This window comes from Mastomys coucha, unplaced genomic scaffold (assembly GCF_008632895.1).
Source record: "Mastomys coucha isolate ucsf_1 unplaced genomic scaffold, UCSF_Mcou_1 pScaffold1, whole genome shotgun sequence".
NCBI lineage: Eukaryota > Metazoa > Chordata > Mammalia > Rodentia > Muridae > Mastomys > Mastomys coucha.
Genome location: NW_022196891.1, coordinates 78757829 through 78774953, shown reverse-complemented (window position 1 = coordinate 78774953; position 17125 = coordinate 78757829). Strand labels below are relative to the sequence as shown.

The following is a 17125-nucleotide window of genomic DNA, read 5'->3' as shown; positions in this document are numbered from 1 at the left end:
GAGGCCACTGCTGTTCATGCTTCCACTGTGTGAGTCCTGGTGCCCTCAGCCCTGAAAACCCATGGGAGATGTGACCCCACTGTGGGCTCTCTGTGGGTTTCACATCTGCATATTTAATTAAGCACCCCATCAAAACAAAGGCATCTGCACTAAGCCCATGCAGACGTTTTCCAGGTCCTTGCTCTAAGTGAGATAGCACAGTGGTTCACACAGCACCTGCGCTGTGTTTGCATGTCCATGATTTAAAGGACACAAGATGCTGCCTGTAGATCGTATGCAAACGCTACACAATTCTATAGTATTAAAGATGTAAACATCATCAGACTTCACCATCCCAGAGAATCTTGTGGCCAGGCCTCTAAGGAAATCCAAGACTGTTGCAGTTTTCCATAGAGTCTGCATTTTGACTGGGCTTGGACAGGAACACCCTGAGCTCATAGTCCTTGGCAGATCTCCAATGTACAGCTGTTGTTTATATCCTTCACCAGTCCCAGAAACAATGAGCTTACTGTGTGTGTGTAGCTTCTTGTGTAGGAAGAAGGGCCTAATGGACACACAGAGAGAGGACACAGAAGAAAGGAAGGCCTGCTTCCCCAGGGGGGGATTCACTGATATTTGTAAAATCAAGATTTTTCCTAGTTTTTCCTAAAAAAAAAAAAAAAAACAACAAATTGTTCTGACATAGAAATGGGTGGGTAATTAAGGGTGCAGTGCTCCACACCAGAAGCAGAATTGCAAGGAGATTAACTTAGAGATTTTTTTTTTCAAGACTGGGTTACTCTGTGTAGCCTTAGCTGTCCTGTACCTCAGTCTGACCAGACTAACCCCGAACTCAAAGATCTGCCTGCCTCTGCGTCCTGAGATCAAAGGCATGTGCACTACTGCCCAGCAACTTAGAAAAAGTTTAAGGAGACATTATTGTCCACTTTTTTTAAAATTAGAGAATGGAGAGAACATCCTGCCAAAAAGCACAATATAAGGTACTATTATTAAAAAGATAATTTAAAAAAGCCCAGTTGCCGGGTAATGGTGGTACATATCTTTAATCCCAGCACTCAGAAGGCAGAAGGTGGCAGATATCTGTGAGTTCAAGGCCAGCCTGGTCTACAGAGCAAGTTCCAGGACAGCCCAGGATACACAGAGAGACCTGCCTCGAAAAAGCAAAAAGGTCAGGCCAGTGGCTTGGTGTTGTCCCTCCTGTTTTGAATGAGAACACCGAGAGATGTTTTAATAGTGATTTACATGTCAGGAACTAATCAAAATGCTCTACTTACACTCATTAAGTTGAAACTTCCTTTTGAAAATTTGTATTTTGTTTTGTATTTGTATTGTGTTTGTTTTATGGGCATCAGATTCCCTGGAACTGTAGTTACACGTGGCAGTGAGCTATCATGGAGGTGCTGGGAATTCAAACCAGGTCTTCTGTCTGGAAGAACAGCCAGCGCTCTTTACTATTGCGCCCCCTCTCCGGGCCACTGAGTTGCATCTTATAATGATGATGACCCTGTGGTGTACATAATAAGGTTTGTCCCCCTCCCATACTGCTTTATTTCACTCAAGAAACTAGGACCCTGGAGTTATTTGACTTGTCCAAAGATGGAATCCTTGTATGGCCTCAGCGGTGGGGCTGTGACAGTACTCTGGGAAGCTGGCTAGAGAGTCTCTGGAGTGTGAGTCCTCGTTTCTGAGTCACACACTGCCTTTTCTTCTCGCCTCTAGCACTGTGGAGATGCATGCTACCTCAGCCCAGCCTACAGCTCTCTGTCTGTGCTCCTGCCTGCCTGCCTTCCAGAGCCCACACTCACCTCCAGGTCTGAGGAACTGAACCTGTAAGGGATGTTCCAGCCCAGCGTTCCGTACGCTTTCCTTTCATTGAGCACAGCGCTGAAAAAGCAGAGGCTGAAGAGGATTTTCTTCCACCATGGTCCACAGTCAGACTTGGCAAACTCATCTTCGGTCACCTCTCCGCTCCCGCTATAGCCAAACATTTGAAGTAAATTGCTTTTCAACCCCTGTGGGGGTTCCACGGCGATCTTTAAAAAAAAAAAAAAAAAAAAAAAAAAGTGAGCAAAAATCTCAAGTGACTATACATGGGAACCAGCCTGGAGCTGGAACCAGCCCTGGAAAGGGGAATGGGCTGGAGGGGCCACTCCTCGTAGCACCTGATGACATATGTGGCTGACAGCTATTCCCAAGAACCACTATCAAGTCCAAATCCGGGCTATTCTTCTGCCTCTTGAACACCTCGGCAACAGTATTGCTTTAGATTTTGTTTCACATTCTAATTCATATTTTATTTTTGAGATGAGGTCTCACTTTGTAGCCCTGGCTAGCGTGAAACTTACTACGTAGATGAGGTTGGCCTTGAGCTCACAGGGGTCTATCTCACTCATAATTTATAAAGACAAACTCCAGCACTGGATTGCTGTGACTGCGACCACAAGCATAGTGTTTGGGAAGGACAGAACTTCAGAGGTTGTCAGGAGCCATCTAGGAGTGGCTAAGGCTAGCAGGTGACCTTCCTGGAGGTGGCGTTTTTGCATGGCTTACAATCGGTAGGTGAGCTCTGAGAGGCAAGGCCCTAAAAGACTTTATCCCAGGATTGCTTCTTAGAGCTGATACCACTTTTCCTATCAGAGTCTAACAATTCTCGGGCATCAGCCCACCCTACTGGGCAGATTTCCTGCAGATCAATGTAAAGATGACCTTTCATGAGTTAATGCTGTGTAGATGAATTAACGACTTTATACAATTCCTGATTTGATTCAAATCATTTTAGGAAGAAGATTCTAAGAGATGGTTTTAGTTGTTTTGTCAGAAAGATATAATAAAGTTAGAATCAAGAATAGAATGTGCCCAGAATAAGGAATACAATGAGCTTTCACAATTACACTAAAAAGAGAAATGGTCTTGGGACAGATTTGTGATCAAGGAAAGCCTTTCATTCTAGGTCAGGTCCAAGGATGAGGCCACAGGTGTGCACTATGATAGAGCAAGGCCATGTGAAACTGTTGCTCTGAACTTATAACGAGCTTATAGAATAAAAGACTGCTTTGAACTTACTATCCACATCCTTCTGTAACCTCTTCTGTGTAACATTTTACCTTTGATGTAGTCTTTTAAAGAACCTCTGTCTAAGAAAATACAAAAAGGGAAAAGAATGAAGTGTGGCATCTGGGGCTCTGCCCCGCCCACCCACCAAATGTACTATGCATATATCTGCTTGTATATACATATGTGTGTAGGTGTATGCATGTAAGTATGCAAAACACTTGTGGAGTTGATGAGACAGGTGGTCGTGCCCAACCAGAATGAGTGTACATATGAGTACATGTGTGTCTGTGCATATTGCCTGTGTAAAAGATTTTCCTTCTTTTCTTCACTTTTCTTCCTGGTTTACAAAGAGTTAATGAATCCAAGCCAGAGGCTCCAGGGCAAGAGAAAAAGGAACTCTAACAATAGATTCTTGACTTAATTCCATGGGGTGAAACAGTTCCTGTTAACCAGCACTTAGGAAATCACAGAGAGCTACAGAGCAAGAAACCAAGGCGCATCAAACAAAGCACAGAACAGTGAGAAAGAGTTAAGTGTTGCCTCCGGCCCCCAGAACAGTAAGAGCAAGTTAGGAGGCCATAGAGCTTCAGGCTTTGGCTTCTGTCCAGTCCAACTCTGTGTTTTACCTCAGCTCATTCCCCAGCAGAGCAGGACCCTGGCAGAGCTAGCCAGTGTGCTACATCAGTGGTAGCTAAGCTGTGGTAAGGGACCTCAGCAAGGGAGCCAAACCACAGGAGGCAGGACACTGACTGGGCCAACAGACATAGCCAGTCATTACTCATATTAGCAGGGAGAGTGGTGACTTTGTGCGACTCAATTGATTATCTTGGGGATCCAGGTGCCCGCCGATTCCTTCCCTGGGGTAGCCTGTGAGGGTTTTGTGAGTGTGTGGCTGCTAGGGAGTCTTGATACCTACACACACACACACACTCACATACACAAGCTGAGAATGTAATTGATTGAGACATTGGGAAATAGAGTATTCATGCAATTGTTATGATATATAGCACATAAATACTTGTGGCTGTGCAGATGTGTTATATGGACAGTGTATGTATGAACCTGTGATTTCTATATTCAGGATCGGACTTATTACTTATGTGTGGCTCACATCAGCTCCTTTGTGTGTACCTGTGTGTGATGGGTCTCTAAGATGTCACTAGAGCACGTAGAGATGACTGGCATGGTAACCTCTCCTCCCCTCCAGAGTTACAGAAAAAGAGAGATTTTTTGCTTTGAAAGGTAAGTGCATCATTCTGGGCAGAAGGGAGTTTTCTAACCATTGTTTTGTTTTGAGATGGGCTTGGAACTCTCCATGTAGATGTAGACTAAGCTGGCCTCTAATTTATAGAGATCCACTTCCTGCCTTGTCTCCTGAGTGCTAGGATTTAAAGGCACCACCATGCCCAGCTTTATTGATACTCTTAAAGTGGAATTAGAGCAATAGACCTAATTGAAGTAAGTGCCCTTTGAAATAAAGTGTCCTTTATGTCCCTCTTTGTTAACTACTGCCTCTCCACTTCCACTCCCAGCCAAAGGGAGAAGACCGCTTGAGGTCACAGTCAGCCAGACCTTGGGAAGTAAACAGGACATCGTAAGCCACTGGCTGAAAGGTTCACATTTCTCTGTCTGCTCCAGGGCAGGACTGTGGGACGTGGCTCTGAGTTTTTGTACACAGCAGAGGTGGTAGAATTAGGGAACAGTGTCTCAGGAAGGTGTCTGTAGGAATCTGTCTGGCCAGGCATGGTCTGCATATGACATTTCACCTGTGTCTTCATTAGTACCTCTGCTGTGTGGAATCTATCTTTAGGCCAGCTGGGCCCTTAACAAGACTGGCCAAGTCTGCACAGTGGGTCAGAAGTCAGACATAATCCACAATTAAGGTTAGTTTAGCAGATAATCTGTTTGCTTTCTGTTAGAATTCCCCAGAGAGTTAACAAACCATAAAATGGCCAAGAGGAATAGAAATAAGAAAATGCCACATAGTTAGGTGTAATGGCACATACTGATACTCAGGAAGCTGAGATGGGGGATAGTTCATTCTCAGGAGTTCAAGGCCAGCCTGGGCAGCATAGTGAGAGAAAAAGGAAAAAGCTACATAGACATTTGCATCATGGTTTACAAATGGAAGCAGGGCATCCTCCCTGAGAAGCAAGGGTCAGAGCTAGGAGTTGGAAGCAGGTCTCCGTTCTGTGGTGGCTCTTCCACACCTAGCCAGAGCTGGCAGCAAATCCAGCTGAGTTCTCATCTCAGTGATGAGTGTCAGGGCTTCATTCTCAAGCGGGGCGTGCCCATCAACACTGGAATCCTGCCAGTTTGTTCTTACCTTCACGCCTTTCTGAAGAATGGTAATTGGGAAAAAACTATATGCTTTTGAGCTTAGCCAAAGCCTAAAGTCAGGATCTAGCTCCTTATCTGGATTACTAAACCTGCAAAAAAATACAAAAATGTAAATATTACAAAAATGTGCAGTATCATCTTAGAGACAGAGCATTTTAAAGTTCCTGTGACCTTACTTTAATGCCAAAGAGACATCTCTTTACAAGAGTTTTGATGATGCGCAAAGAATTGTAAAGATGCATCAATTTCTATTTTTCTTTCCTTTAAGAAAAAAAATCATAAGCTCATTACAGTAACTTAGGAAACCTTATAAAACATGACGTGAAGTGAAAGCTAGGCATGGCAGCACATGCTTTCACTTGGGAGGGAAGCTGGAGTAATGTAGAGTGGCATTACCAAGCTACACTGCAAAGAGCTAGCACATCTGCCACGTTCCTGCAGGAAAGTTTAAGGTGAGAGCTCTTGAGTATCCAAGTTTTGACACTGTGGCATGACTTTGTTATCTATGAGGTTCATGTTCAAGATTGAGTTATTTCCTAAAAACATGGCCAAGTCAACCAACCAACCAACCAACCAACCAACCAACCAACCAACCAAATAAACAAAACCCCAGCCGAGCGGTGGTGGCGCACGCCTTTAATCCCAGCACTTGGGAAGCAGAGGCAGGCGGATTTCTGAGTTCGAGGCTAGCCTGGTCTACAAAGTGAGTTCCAGGACAGCCAGGGCTACACAGAGAAACCCTGTCTCGAAAAACAAAAAAACAAAACAAAACAACATCAACAACAAAAGAGAACTAGAAAAGAAAGTGAAAGGGGGCCAGGCTGGCCAGAGAGAGGCCCTGGTCAGCGAGCCAGACAGCCTGACTTTGATCCCCAGCACCCACATGCTAGAAGCAGAGGACTTAAAAAGGTGTCTTCTGTCTGCCACATGTGCATTGTGGCATGCTTACACACACACACACACACACACACACACACTTTATAGAATGAGCCAAAATAATAAAAGCAAACCCATCACTGAAATACAAAAGGAAACAGAAAAATGAGAACACCCTGAATAACCTGTAGTTCCACTCAATGCTTTCTTTGTCCTCTGTTGACTCTCTTCTTACTCTTAAATGAAAATATCCCAATGTACCCGTTATTTCTAGCTTGGTATTTTTCCTTCTTAGCAACATACCGTGAACATAGTTACTTAGTTCGTAAATTTAGGAGTAGCCATTTAAAATGTTTAATTTTTGAGAATTTCTTACAATATATTTTGACCACGTTCTTTCCTCGTTTCCAACTCTTCCTAGATCCTCCTCATTTACCCAACTCTTTCCCTCCTTCTCAAAACCAAACCAACCCCAGTGTGGTTGGCCGACTACTCCAGAGATGTTCTCAATATCGGCCCATTTCTCTGCCTCTTCTGGTTGTGGTGCTCTGAGCCCCTACTGGTCATGCTGAGTCCACAGTGCCTATCATGGAAGTGGCAAAGAGAACATGCCTGCAAGTGTTTTAAATGAATAATGTGTGACATGGCACAAATAACTGTCTTCTCCCAAAGTCTGCATCTAGGGATGTTATCTAACTAAATGATCTGCTCTGACTCTTGGTGATTTAAGTGTGATTCCGCACCCCCACACACACCACCCTCCGCCCCCCACCGTGAGTGTTTAAGCTGCTAAAGGAGTGACAGTCTGAGACTAGCACAAAGCGTCTTGGGCGAGAATTCAGAAATCACAGTTGGGCAGTTACAATTTAACTGAAATCTCCTTTTTCATACTCAAAGCCTAAGAACTACAAGGCAGGACTTAACACCCTTGCTCCACGCTACTGGCCACACATGACCGCAGCTGAGGAGCGTGGGAGCAGCTTAAAGACAAGCCATTCAGGAAACACTGCTGAGAGCTGGATCTGAGGTCTTGTGCTTTGCTGCTTGCAGTCACGTAAAATATTAAAAGCCACGTGTCACTGATCTGAACACGAGCGAACGCTAAAGAAGATGGAGAACACAATCCGAGCAGGCATTTAAAAGCAAGACGAGCAAAGCCGGTGCGCTCCCAGGAGTTTTTCACAGTGGCTGTGTGTTGTTCCCTAGTGGCCCAGGACGCTGCCTCAGCATCGCCACACATGCATTGTTCTTTGCAGGGTGACTTCACAGTGTGGATGATTAATCTACTCCCAGACAGGCAAACCCGGAACTTACGAGTCTATGATGGTAACGAGCCTTGGCATGAAGGACGCCGCGAGGTGGCAGTTCTGCAGGAAGACCCACTGATGCCTTTTTCTCACTGCCTTGGAAATGATTTCCTCTGCTTTGGTTTCCTGGTCTCGGCCCAGGGAAATCATGGTTAGCTCCGGGGTCGTTCCTTTGAACTCTTCTGCAAACCTCAGGACGAGACTGTTGAGGTCAATCCCTGCACAACAATGCGGAGAGCACTTAATTCCCTCCACAAACGCAATCCTGCACCCGCTGTGGGCTGGTGAGAGGAGGTTACCGTGCTCTGGTGGTGTTGCGGGAGAATAGTTCAGGTTTTGAAATTAAAGCCTGCAGTTCAAAGTTTGTCTCTGTCACTTGCTGGCCTGGGATACAAGTTTTCCAATGTCTGGGAACCGTAGCAGCTCAGGAGCAGTGGCTGGTTGTCATGCCTGTATCTGCTTGTCCCTTTGCCCTCTGGTTATGCACGCCACAAACGCTCGCAATGCCTGCTCACCCAGCTACAACATCATGGTTTTTTTTTTTTAAAAAGCTATTCTTGAAACTAGATATGAGTGTGCAAAGTGTGTGCACAGGTTTGGGCAGCAAAAGTGTCTTAGGAAAAGTGTGTTGTAAATCCTTAGCTAGCTCATAAAGAAAGGAGTGTATCTCCTGTTGTTAAATGGGGCAGGGGGAGGATGGCTAGTGGGTAGCTACCATTGTGGGAGGGAGGTTTCCAATGAGCAGCTGGCATCTTTACAGGAGTCAGTCGCATAGCCTGGTGCACCATGATCACGTGACACCATGATCACGTGAGGAAGCCTCGGGTCGGTGGTGAGGGGAGACTCCCAGGGTGCCCTGATTTTCAAGTGTGAAGAAGACCTGAAGAAAACTGAAGCAAGGCTCTCTGAAGGCCTGCAGAGCAGAGGCAAGCAGCCAAGGTGGGGAGTTAGGGGGGCACACAACCTACTTCCCACAGTCACCCCCTGCTTCTTTTAAAATAGGCACCAGAAAAGCTGTTCATTGTGAGCCAAATACAAGAAGTGACCACGGCTTGGGGGCAGACAGCTGCGACCTTAATAAACACGGTGCACTACAGAACTGGAGTTCAAGACCACTGTGGATGGCGACAGTTCAAATATTTAAGGGGTGATCCTAACTTGCAGAAGAATATCATGTGCTTGAAGATATTTTCTACCAGAAAATTAATTAGCTCTAATACATTTTGTAACCTTGATTCTTTTATATTTTTAGAAAGATTTATCCTTAATATAGTTTAAAGTTTAAATCCCTTCTCAGATAGGTTAGAAAGACATGAAGCTTTGAACATAGAAGAACTGGGCACAGAGTTTACTTCTCCACATCCCCCTTTTTTGGGGGGATGAGGGGTTGCTGTTCTTCCAGGTAGGGTCATATAGCATTGCCTGGCCTAAAAAAACCTCAAAGCTGAGGATGACTTTGAACTTAGGATATTTTTGTCCCCCACTTCATGAGTATTGGGATTATCAGAGGGAACAGCGGCCCTCAGTTTATGAGGTGCCAGGACCGTGAGGGAGCATCCGTCTCCAGTTGATGGCTCACCATAGGAGTGGGTGAGGATCAGCGGTGTTTGAGCAGTAGACTCGCTGAATGACTCTTTCAGATTAACTGTAGTATCAGGGATATATTCACTTCCCATTTTTTCAGTTATAAATTTCTTTATTGAATTTTCTAAGCGGTCTGGCCGAAGAATTTTAATCTGAAAAAGAAACAGGAAGACAAGGTAAGTTTAAAATCCACTCGCAGGGCTCTCCCCAGAGGTAAAAATGAAACCAGGGCTCCAGCTAGAGCTTGCTGGTTTGCTGTTGGGGAGGGGGTCTGACCATTGGTGGTCTTCTCACTCACCTTGCTCCCATCCCCAGCTACCTGTGGCCCCTACACCGCTCTTCCATACTCAGTGAAAGAGCTTGCATAGGCTGCACAGGTCCACATTGTGCCCTCTTGCCCTGCAAAAGGATTTTTTTTCCTAGGGAGTTCCTGTTCTGGCTGTTCTTTTGTAGAACAAGAAGAACCCATCTTGTCTGGAGTGGGAAGACCCAAGATAACCCAACTGGAAGACATATAATCCTTCCGTTCATAAGACAAAAGCCAATGGCCTGGTCTGTAAGTTTCAGTGGGACAGAATACAGGTCTGAAGAGAGCTGTGGACAGGTGAGCCATGTTGGACGCACATGTAGTACACATGTAGTGAGCACAGAACTTCCCAGTGGAGACTGCCGCATGCACAAACCACCTATGTGACACATCTTTACAGAATGATCATGAAATATGTTCTGAGCAAGTTCAGTGTTTCTGCAAGGGAGGTAAGTCTGAATCTGAGACTGAGAATGGACCAGGCAGAACCATGGGAAGTTGCTATTTTCCAAAGGGGGGTGGGAAAGTCAAGTATTGGAAACTCTGTGTCTAATGTAGTATGTATACTTTTAAAAATGCAGGTTGGGAGCACATAGGAAATCTGGGTTTTCACAGCAGACTCCCACAGAGTTAATGAGACAGTGTTCTAGTCAGTCAGTGTCTTTAGTCTCTGTTCTGTTTCTGTGAAAAAAATCCCATGACTAAGACACTCTTATAAAAATAAGTCCTTGGGCTGGTGAGATGGCTCAGCGGGTAAGAGCACTGACTGCTCTTCCAAAGGTCCTGAGTTCAAATCCCAGTAACCACATGGTGGCTCACAACCATCCATAATGAGATCTGACACCCTCTTCTGGTGTGTCTGAAGACAGCTACAATGTACTTACATATAATAAATAAATCTTAAAAAAATTAAATCCTTAAATTGGGGGCTTGCTTACATTTTCAGAGGCTTAATCCATTATGTGAGAAAGCATGGTGGCAGGCAGAGAGAGAGAGAGAAAGAGAGAGAGAGAGAGAGAGAGAGAGAGAGAGAGAGAGAGAGAGAGAGAGAGAGAAAGAGCAAGAGAGAGCCAGAGAGACTAGACTGGTAGACTGGCATGGACTTTTGAAACCTCAAAGGCAACCTCCAGTGGTACAGTTCTTTCAACTAGGCTACCTCCACTCTAGTAGCGCCACGCCTCCTAATCCTTCTCAAGCAGTGCTACTCCCTGATGACTAAGCATTCAGATGGATGCGCCTATGGGAGGCTTTCTTATTCAAACCACCACCAAATGATCAGGTTAGTCTGACAGCTTCCTTACTGAGAGCCCAGGCTCTGAAGCGGGATCCTGATCCCTGCCACCATCAAGCTGCCCACTAAGCGTCTTCTGTCTTTAAGTGACCTCTTGGGCATTTGGGTGAGTTTTCCTCTCAAAACCTTTGCTTTGAGGGGTAGGAGGAAGAAGAATTAGTTTTCATTCTCCCCTTTTCTAAATTACTTTTCACAAGTAGCCACAGATACCCATGGGAATGTTCTGGATGGTCCTATCTGTTCTTCATCGTCTTTCCCTCTTATGATGGCAACTTCTTAGTTGTCAACTTGACTATATTTGGAATTAACGAAAACCCCAAATTGAGATGCATCTGGCAGACCCACATCTATTCTGGGTCACACCTTCTGCTGGTAGCCTAATAAAAGAACATGGAAGAAAGCCCTCCCCCTCCCCTCTCCCTCTTTGTCTCTCTCCCTCTCTATATGAGCTATATGAGATGCTGCCTTCTTAATTGCCACGTTGGTGAATGTGATTCAGCCATATGCTTCTGGACATTAAAACCCAGAAATCAGACACACTACCAGTCATAACTAGATTGGGCAGTTGCTGTCTTCTCCCTAAAGACTGGTTCTGTTCCTGTAATTATAGCATGGAGGAGCAGGGCAAAAACTAAGTGCTATAGGCAGGGGTCGGGGTGGGGTCGGGGTGTGGGTCTCAAAAGAACAGGGAGACAATGGTGGCAGCAGGCAACTCAATTCATCTCTCAGTGCTTCGTCTTGTCCACAGAGGATGACTAAGGGACATGGCCACCACACGAAAGAATATCAGGGTGGAGTGCTGGTGCCCTCCCCCACTAAGGTTTAGTGAATCTTAGCTTTCAGAAGTCAAGTATATTTTGTTTAGAAAATTAACTTTGAGGGATTCAAACTACCAATAAATTTACTTATCTTAATCTTTTGACTTAGCATATCTTACCAAGATAAGCCTTTGAAATTGAGTGAGTTTTTCCCAAGGAAAAGTTATAGGGTTAAACATTTCATCGTTTTCATCTATAAGTTCAGCTAGAAGCCATCAAGAGAAAGAGAATGAAGTTAGCAACAGGACATTGTGCCACTACAATACCTTATGATACAAACTTACATTATAAAGTCCCAGAAGGAAACATGGCGGACTAAGTGAGAGAGTGTTATTCCTAAAACCTGGGGTATCACTAACCATCCATCAGGAAGTAGAAGTGGGTCTAGATGACGTGGGTGGATAGGGATGTGAGAGGAGGGATGAGGCTCAGGATGTAACCGTGGGATACAAAAGCTATAGGAGGACATGGAGCAAAGGCCACAGTCCGGCCTCAACACATCTTCTGTCGAGTGTCAGTGTACACATAAGAGATTTCTACTCATAATGCCTGAAACATACTGGGAAATGAAAACCCACAGACGTTCAAACAAGATTGCAACAAGTTTGAAAACTTAAATGGTACCTTTACAAAGGATAACCACATCGACTCTCTTTACCCTGGTGATGGTCTTGCTTTGGGCAGATGCCCTCCAGGCCTTGTTTCCAGCCACAGCTGTTCCTACGCGTGCTGCTTCCCTGGCCTTTCCCCAACATTTAACTTTATGTACAGCTTGGATGATAGAAAAACATTTTTTGAATGTACTAATATTCTGGTTTAAAAAATAAAAGTCCCTTGGTATGTGTAAGTTCAATCATGACTGGGTAAACTTGGGAGTTCTTTGCAAAGTAAATAGGTCGGGGGCCGGGCTCTCACAGGGAAAGGGGGTGAGAAAAACAGAGAGCAGAGGTCAAAGCAGAAAGAAGAGTGGGAGCTATGACAAAACAGCACCCCTTAAAGACCCACTTCCTGTGCAGCTCTTCCTTGGGCTTCCTGTGGTTTTCGTGGGTATCTTTTTCTTTCTTTTTCACGTCCTGGGGACTGAACCCAGGTACCTCGCTATGTTGGGCAGATGCTCTCTCTCCTCCTGGGCTGTGTGTCCTGCTCCTGTGTGACTTTTAGAACACATTGGCTCCACAAAAGAGGACTCCACAAAGGCTCCCTCCGATACAAGACTCAGAGCCAGCCAGTGGGCTGCAATGATATCCTGGCATACTCAATGTTTCCAAACCTCAGAAACCCCACCAGCTTCTCACCTAGACAGCGCCATTCATAAAATTCCCTTGCTAAGGTGATTGTGAGGTTTGCCCAGACTCAAAATGTGCCACGCAGAACACAGCGACATCCTTGCTTCCATTTGGTGGGATCTACCTCTTCGATCTGTCTGTCTGTCTGTCTGTCTGTCTGTCTGTCCGTCTGAGACAGGGCTTCCCTGGAACTTACTCTGTAGGCCAGGCTGACCTCAAATTCAGAGATGCACCTGCCTCTGCCTCCCAAGTGCTGGGATTAGAGGTATGTGTCACCGCACAAGGCTCATGGTCTACCTTTACACACTGGAAATCTCCACATGCATGCACATGTTTGGTAAGGGTAGGTTAAAGAGCTAAAGGGTCCCTACCCTCCTTTGCTGATCTGAAATTTTTCTGAGGTAAAGGCGCGTCTGAGAAGAAGGGCGTGCTTATTAGAGAGTACACGGCCTTAGCGTCCCTGAAGGCATTCCACTGTAGCTCATTTGACAGGAGTGACTTGCACAGGAGGGAGAAGGGCTCCATTTGGTTGCTGATGTACTGGCACTGCCTCCATCTCAGGTCTGGCACCCACTGGAGATACTCCTTTCTCCGTATTTCAAATATACCTAATAGAGAAAGGAAACCGGTCATAGGAGAGGGAAACCCCACACCCTCTAGTGACTCCTTACTGAGGAGATAACTGGCAGGTATTTGTTGTTGAGTAAAGAGCCGCTTCATATCCAAAAATCAGCTAGAGGGGCGGGGAACGCAGCTCAATGGCAGGATGGCTTGTCTAGCATGCATGAGGCCATGAGTTCTGTCTCACGAACCACGACAGACAGACGTACTAACTGGATATGTTTTGTTATGGGAGAAATGACAGTGCTGACCATTTTAACCCTTTCAGCACAGGGCTCAGTATTACGTTTCTCTGTTCCACAGTCACATATACCCTCCTCCAAGTTCTGGTGGCCAAGAGCCTATCCTGTTTATGTAAACTGACATCCTCAGACACCTCGTAGAGTAGCGTTTGTATTTTTGTGACTATCTTACCTCACCCAACAAATGTCATTAATACTCAGTCATGCTCTGTGTAATGGGATTTCCTTTCTTTTAAATTCTATTCCATTCATTTATTAAGTGGTGTGTGTATTAAGATGGACTATCCATAAAGTCATTCACCAACTGTTTCAATTAACAATTTCATAAATGAATGTAACCTGCTCTCTGTGGGCTGAGAATAAAGTCACTCATTCAAGTCAAATAGCTTTGACCACAGCAGGAAGTCTGTATCCAAAAATCATGCCTACAATTTATTCCTTGGCGCAGCAGAACTGTCAACTCTCAGCTTAGCTACGATGGAGGTAAAATCCTTTGGTGATGTGAGGGTCATTGAAGTACAGCCTTATTACAGTGAAATCCAGTGTCTAAAAATTGTTCTTATTTTGGGCTTGTACCACAGAAAGAGCCAGATTTTAAGCTCTACTAAATACAAAACAAACAAACAAAAACACTTCATATATTTATGTTCATTTAAGAAAATACTAGTAGTGATGTATTATTTTAAAATATACAGTTAATATGTTTGGAGTTATTTAAAATTTATATGGAGAAAAAGGTATGTATTTTCAGTATTGCTGTAGACAAGCATCTACAAAAGACTTAAATTGATTGTTGTTTTATATCAAACAACTTTTATAATACTCATTTTTATTGTTATTTTATAAATTTAAAAAAATATGACAAAAAGGTATTGTAGGTATTGAAGGGGGTCTCTGGGAGGAGCTGGGGTACAAAAGGGAATCAAGAATGTGATTTAATTCTATTTACTTAAAATATGTTTTTAAATGTTAACAAATTCAGATAAATTGAAATCATGTATCTTTTCTCATCATAATACAATAAAACTTAAATCAATAAAAAAATAAATTCTATTCCAATTGCATTAATGTCAAAATTTGCTTATCCTTCCATCCACTGGCAGACATGTGGCTGCATACACCTGTCCGCTGTCATAAATGCACTGCTATGAATACAACTTCCAACATGTCTTCCAGATTCGACCACAATCCTTTGGACACATACCCGGAGTGGGATTGTTGAGTTAACTGATTTTTCTGTCTTTAATGTTTTGGGGAAATGCCATTCTATCCTTCATCTTTACAATTCCACCAGGAGTTCATAAAGGTTAGAGGCCACTGCCACCGCCAGTGTTCTTCACAGGTACACATGTGAAAGGGTGGTCGTTAGCCAGCGGCTCTGTCTCAGACATCTGGAATCTCTGGGATCTATACGGAAGGATCTGCTAGTTGGGTGGGTCTTAACAGTGGTTCTAGCCCAGGCTTGCTGCTTCCTGATCCACCTGATCACAGGGGTGTGAAGGAGCTGTGTGAAAGGCTCTGCTCTCAGCCTCAGACTGACACCCCTGAACCCCTGAACGTGTAACTCCCTTCAAAGTGAACCTAGATAATCCCTCTTTCCTCAAATTATTTCTTTTAGGTGTTTTATACTAGTGACTAATACCAATAACATAGACCTTTTCTTTGTTAACTGTTAAGGACTTTTTGAAAAAGTCTGTGTGAGTGTGTGTGTGTGTGTGTTGTGTGTGTGCTATGTATGTATGTATGTCTGTGTGTGTATGTGTGGTATGTGTGTGGTGTGTGTCAGTGCAGTGTGTGTGCATGTGTGTGTGTGGTGTGTGTACTATGTATGTATGTCTGTGTGTGTATGTGTTTGGTGATGTGTGTGGTGTATGTGTGTGTACATGTGTGTGTCAGTGCAGTGTGTGTGTATGTGTGTGTGTGGTGTGTGTGCTATGTATGTGTGTGTGTGTGTATGTGCTTAGTGATGTGTGTGGTGTGTATAGGTGTGGTGTGTGTGTGTGTGGTGTGTATGTGTGTGTGTGATGTGTTCTTGTGGATGTGCTTGCACATGTGTGTACATGCAGTGGCCGGAGATCAATGGCTAGTGATTTTGCTCAGCCATTTTCCCTCTCTGTTTTTAAAATAGCATCTCTCAGTGAACCCTAGGCTCCCAGAGTCAGCACCCCTGGCTGGCCAATGAGCTTGGGTTCAAGCACACACAACTGTGCCTGACTTTTGGATGCGGGTGCTGGGAGCCATTGTCTCCCTCTGCTGGAACTTCTATAGCCTCAGGCCTTACATTTACATCTCTAATCCCTTTAGGCTTAATGCTTGTGTTTGGCATAAATAAAGATCCAACTTCAGCCTTTTATATATGCTCATCCAGTTTTCCCAATAATTGAATACAAATATATGAGTTAATTTCTGGGCTCTTTATTCTACGGCATTGACTTCTTTTATTAAAGATTTGTTTTTATTTTAAGATATTTTATTTTAAATTATTTAAAATTTTATTTTAAATGTATGTATATATATTCATGTCTATGTGCAGGAGAGTGCGGTGCCTTCAGAGGTCAGAGAGACCATCAGATCTCTTTGAGCTGGAGTTACAAGCAGTTGTGAGCTGACAAGTGTTGGTGCTGGGAACCAAACCCGGGCCGTCTTTAGGAGCAGCACGTGCATTTAACCGCTGAGCTCTTCTCTTCACAGCCCCTTATTTAGCTGTTTTATGTGAATATAATATTCAATGGTAATGCAGTCTTAAAACATGCTTTAAATGAGAAAGTGGGAGACAATCACTTTGGTGCTCTTTTAAAAGAAACATTTATTGAGGTAGATTTTTTTTTCTGATTGGAGACCTTTTCTTTTTTAAACTTATTTTTAGTTTTTAAATTGTTGGTATGTATGTCTGCCTATATGAGGGTATGTGCAGGTACCAGCAGGCATTGGATCGTCATGGAATTGTAGTTGTATGCAGTTGTGATGTGCCTGAGCTGGGTACTAGGGACCAAACTTGAGTCTTTTGTAAGAGCAGTATATGCTCTAACTGTTGAGCCATTTCTCCACTCCTGAGATCTATTTTTATATATTTATATCATACATTTCCCTCTCAGCATCAATTCTGATACACCATAGAGCTTAAAAGTCTCATCCCAGGGCTGGAGAGATGGCTCAGCTGTTAAGAACATAGACTGGTCTTCCGAAAGTCCTGAGTTCAAATCCCAGTAACCACATGGTGGCTCACAACCACCCATAATGAAATCTGACACCCTCTTCTGGTGTGTCTGAAGACAGTTACAGTATACTTACATATAATAATAAATAAGTCTTTTTTTTTGTTTGTTTGTTTGTTTTTTTCAAGACAGGGTTTCTCTGTGTAGCCCTGGCTGTCCTGGAGCTCACTCTGTAGACCAGGCT

At 44.1% G+C, this 17125-nt stretch overlaps 1 protein-coding gene across 8 annotated transcripts in view; it reads right to left on the bottom strand.

Moving 5' to 3' along the window:
- Positions 1–17125, bottom strand: part of Dnah14 (dynein axonemal heavy chain 14) — a 230250-nt gene that overhangs the window by 17913 nt on the left and 195212 nt on the right. For 7 of the 8 annotated variants that reach the window (XR_004109335.1, XM_031336881.1, XM_031336892.1 and 4 more), the window contains 7 exons: positions 13235–13471; positions 12202–12348; positions 11697–11782; positions 9157–9313; positions 7585–7795; positions 5381–5483; positions 1806–2033 (listed from right to left, as the gene is read on the bottom strand). Coding sequence is in view for 7 of the 8 variants with exons in the window: in XM_031336881.1 (XP_031192741.1) it covers positions 1806–2033; positions 5381–5483; positions 7585–7795; positions 9157–9313; positions 11697–11782; positions 12202–12348; positions 13235–13471 (1169 nt within the window). In the remaining variant the exon portion in view is untranslated. The remainder of the gene's footprint in view (positions 1–1805; positions 2034–5380; positions 5484–7584; positions 7796–9156; positions 9314–11696; positions 11783–12201; positions 12349–13234; positions 13472–17125) is intronic. The other variant, XM_031336896.1, reaches the window with a different exon arrangement.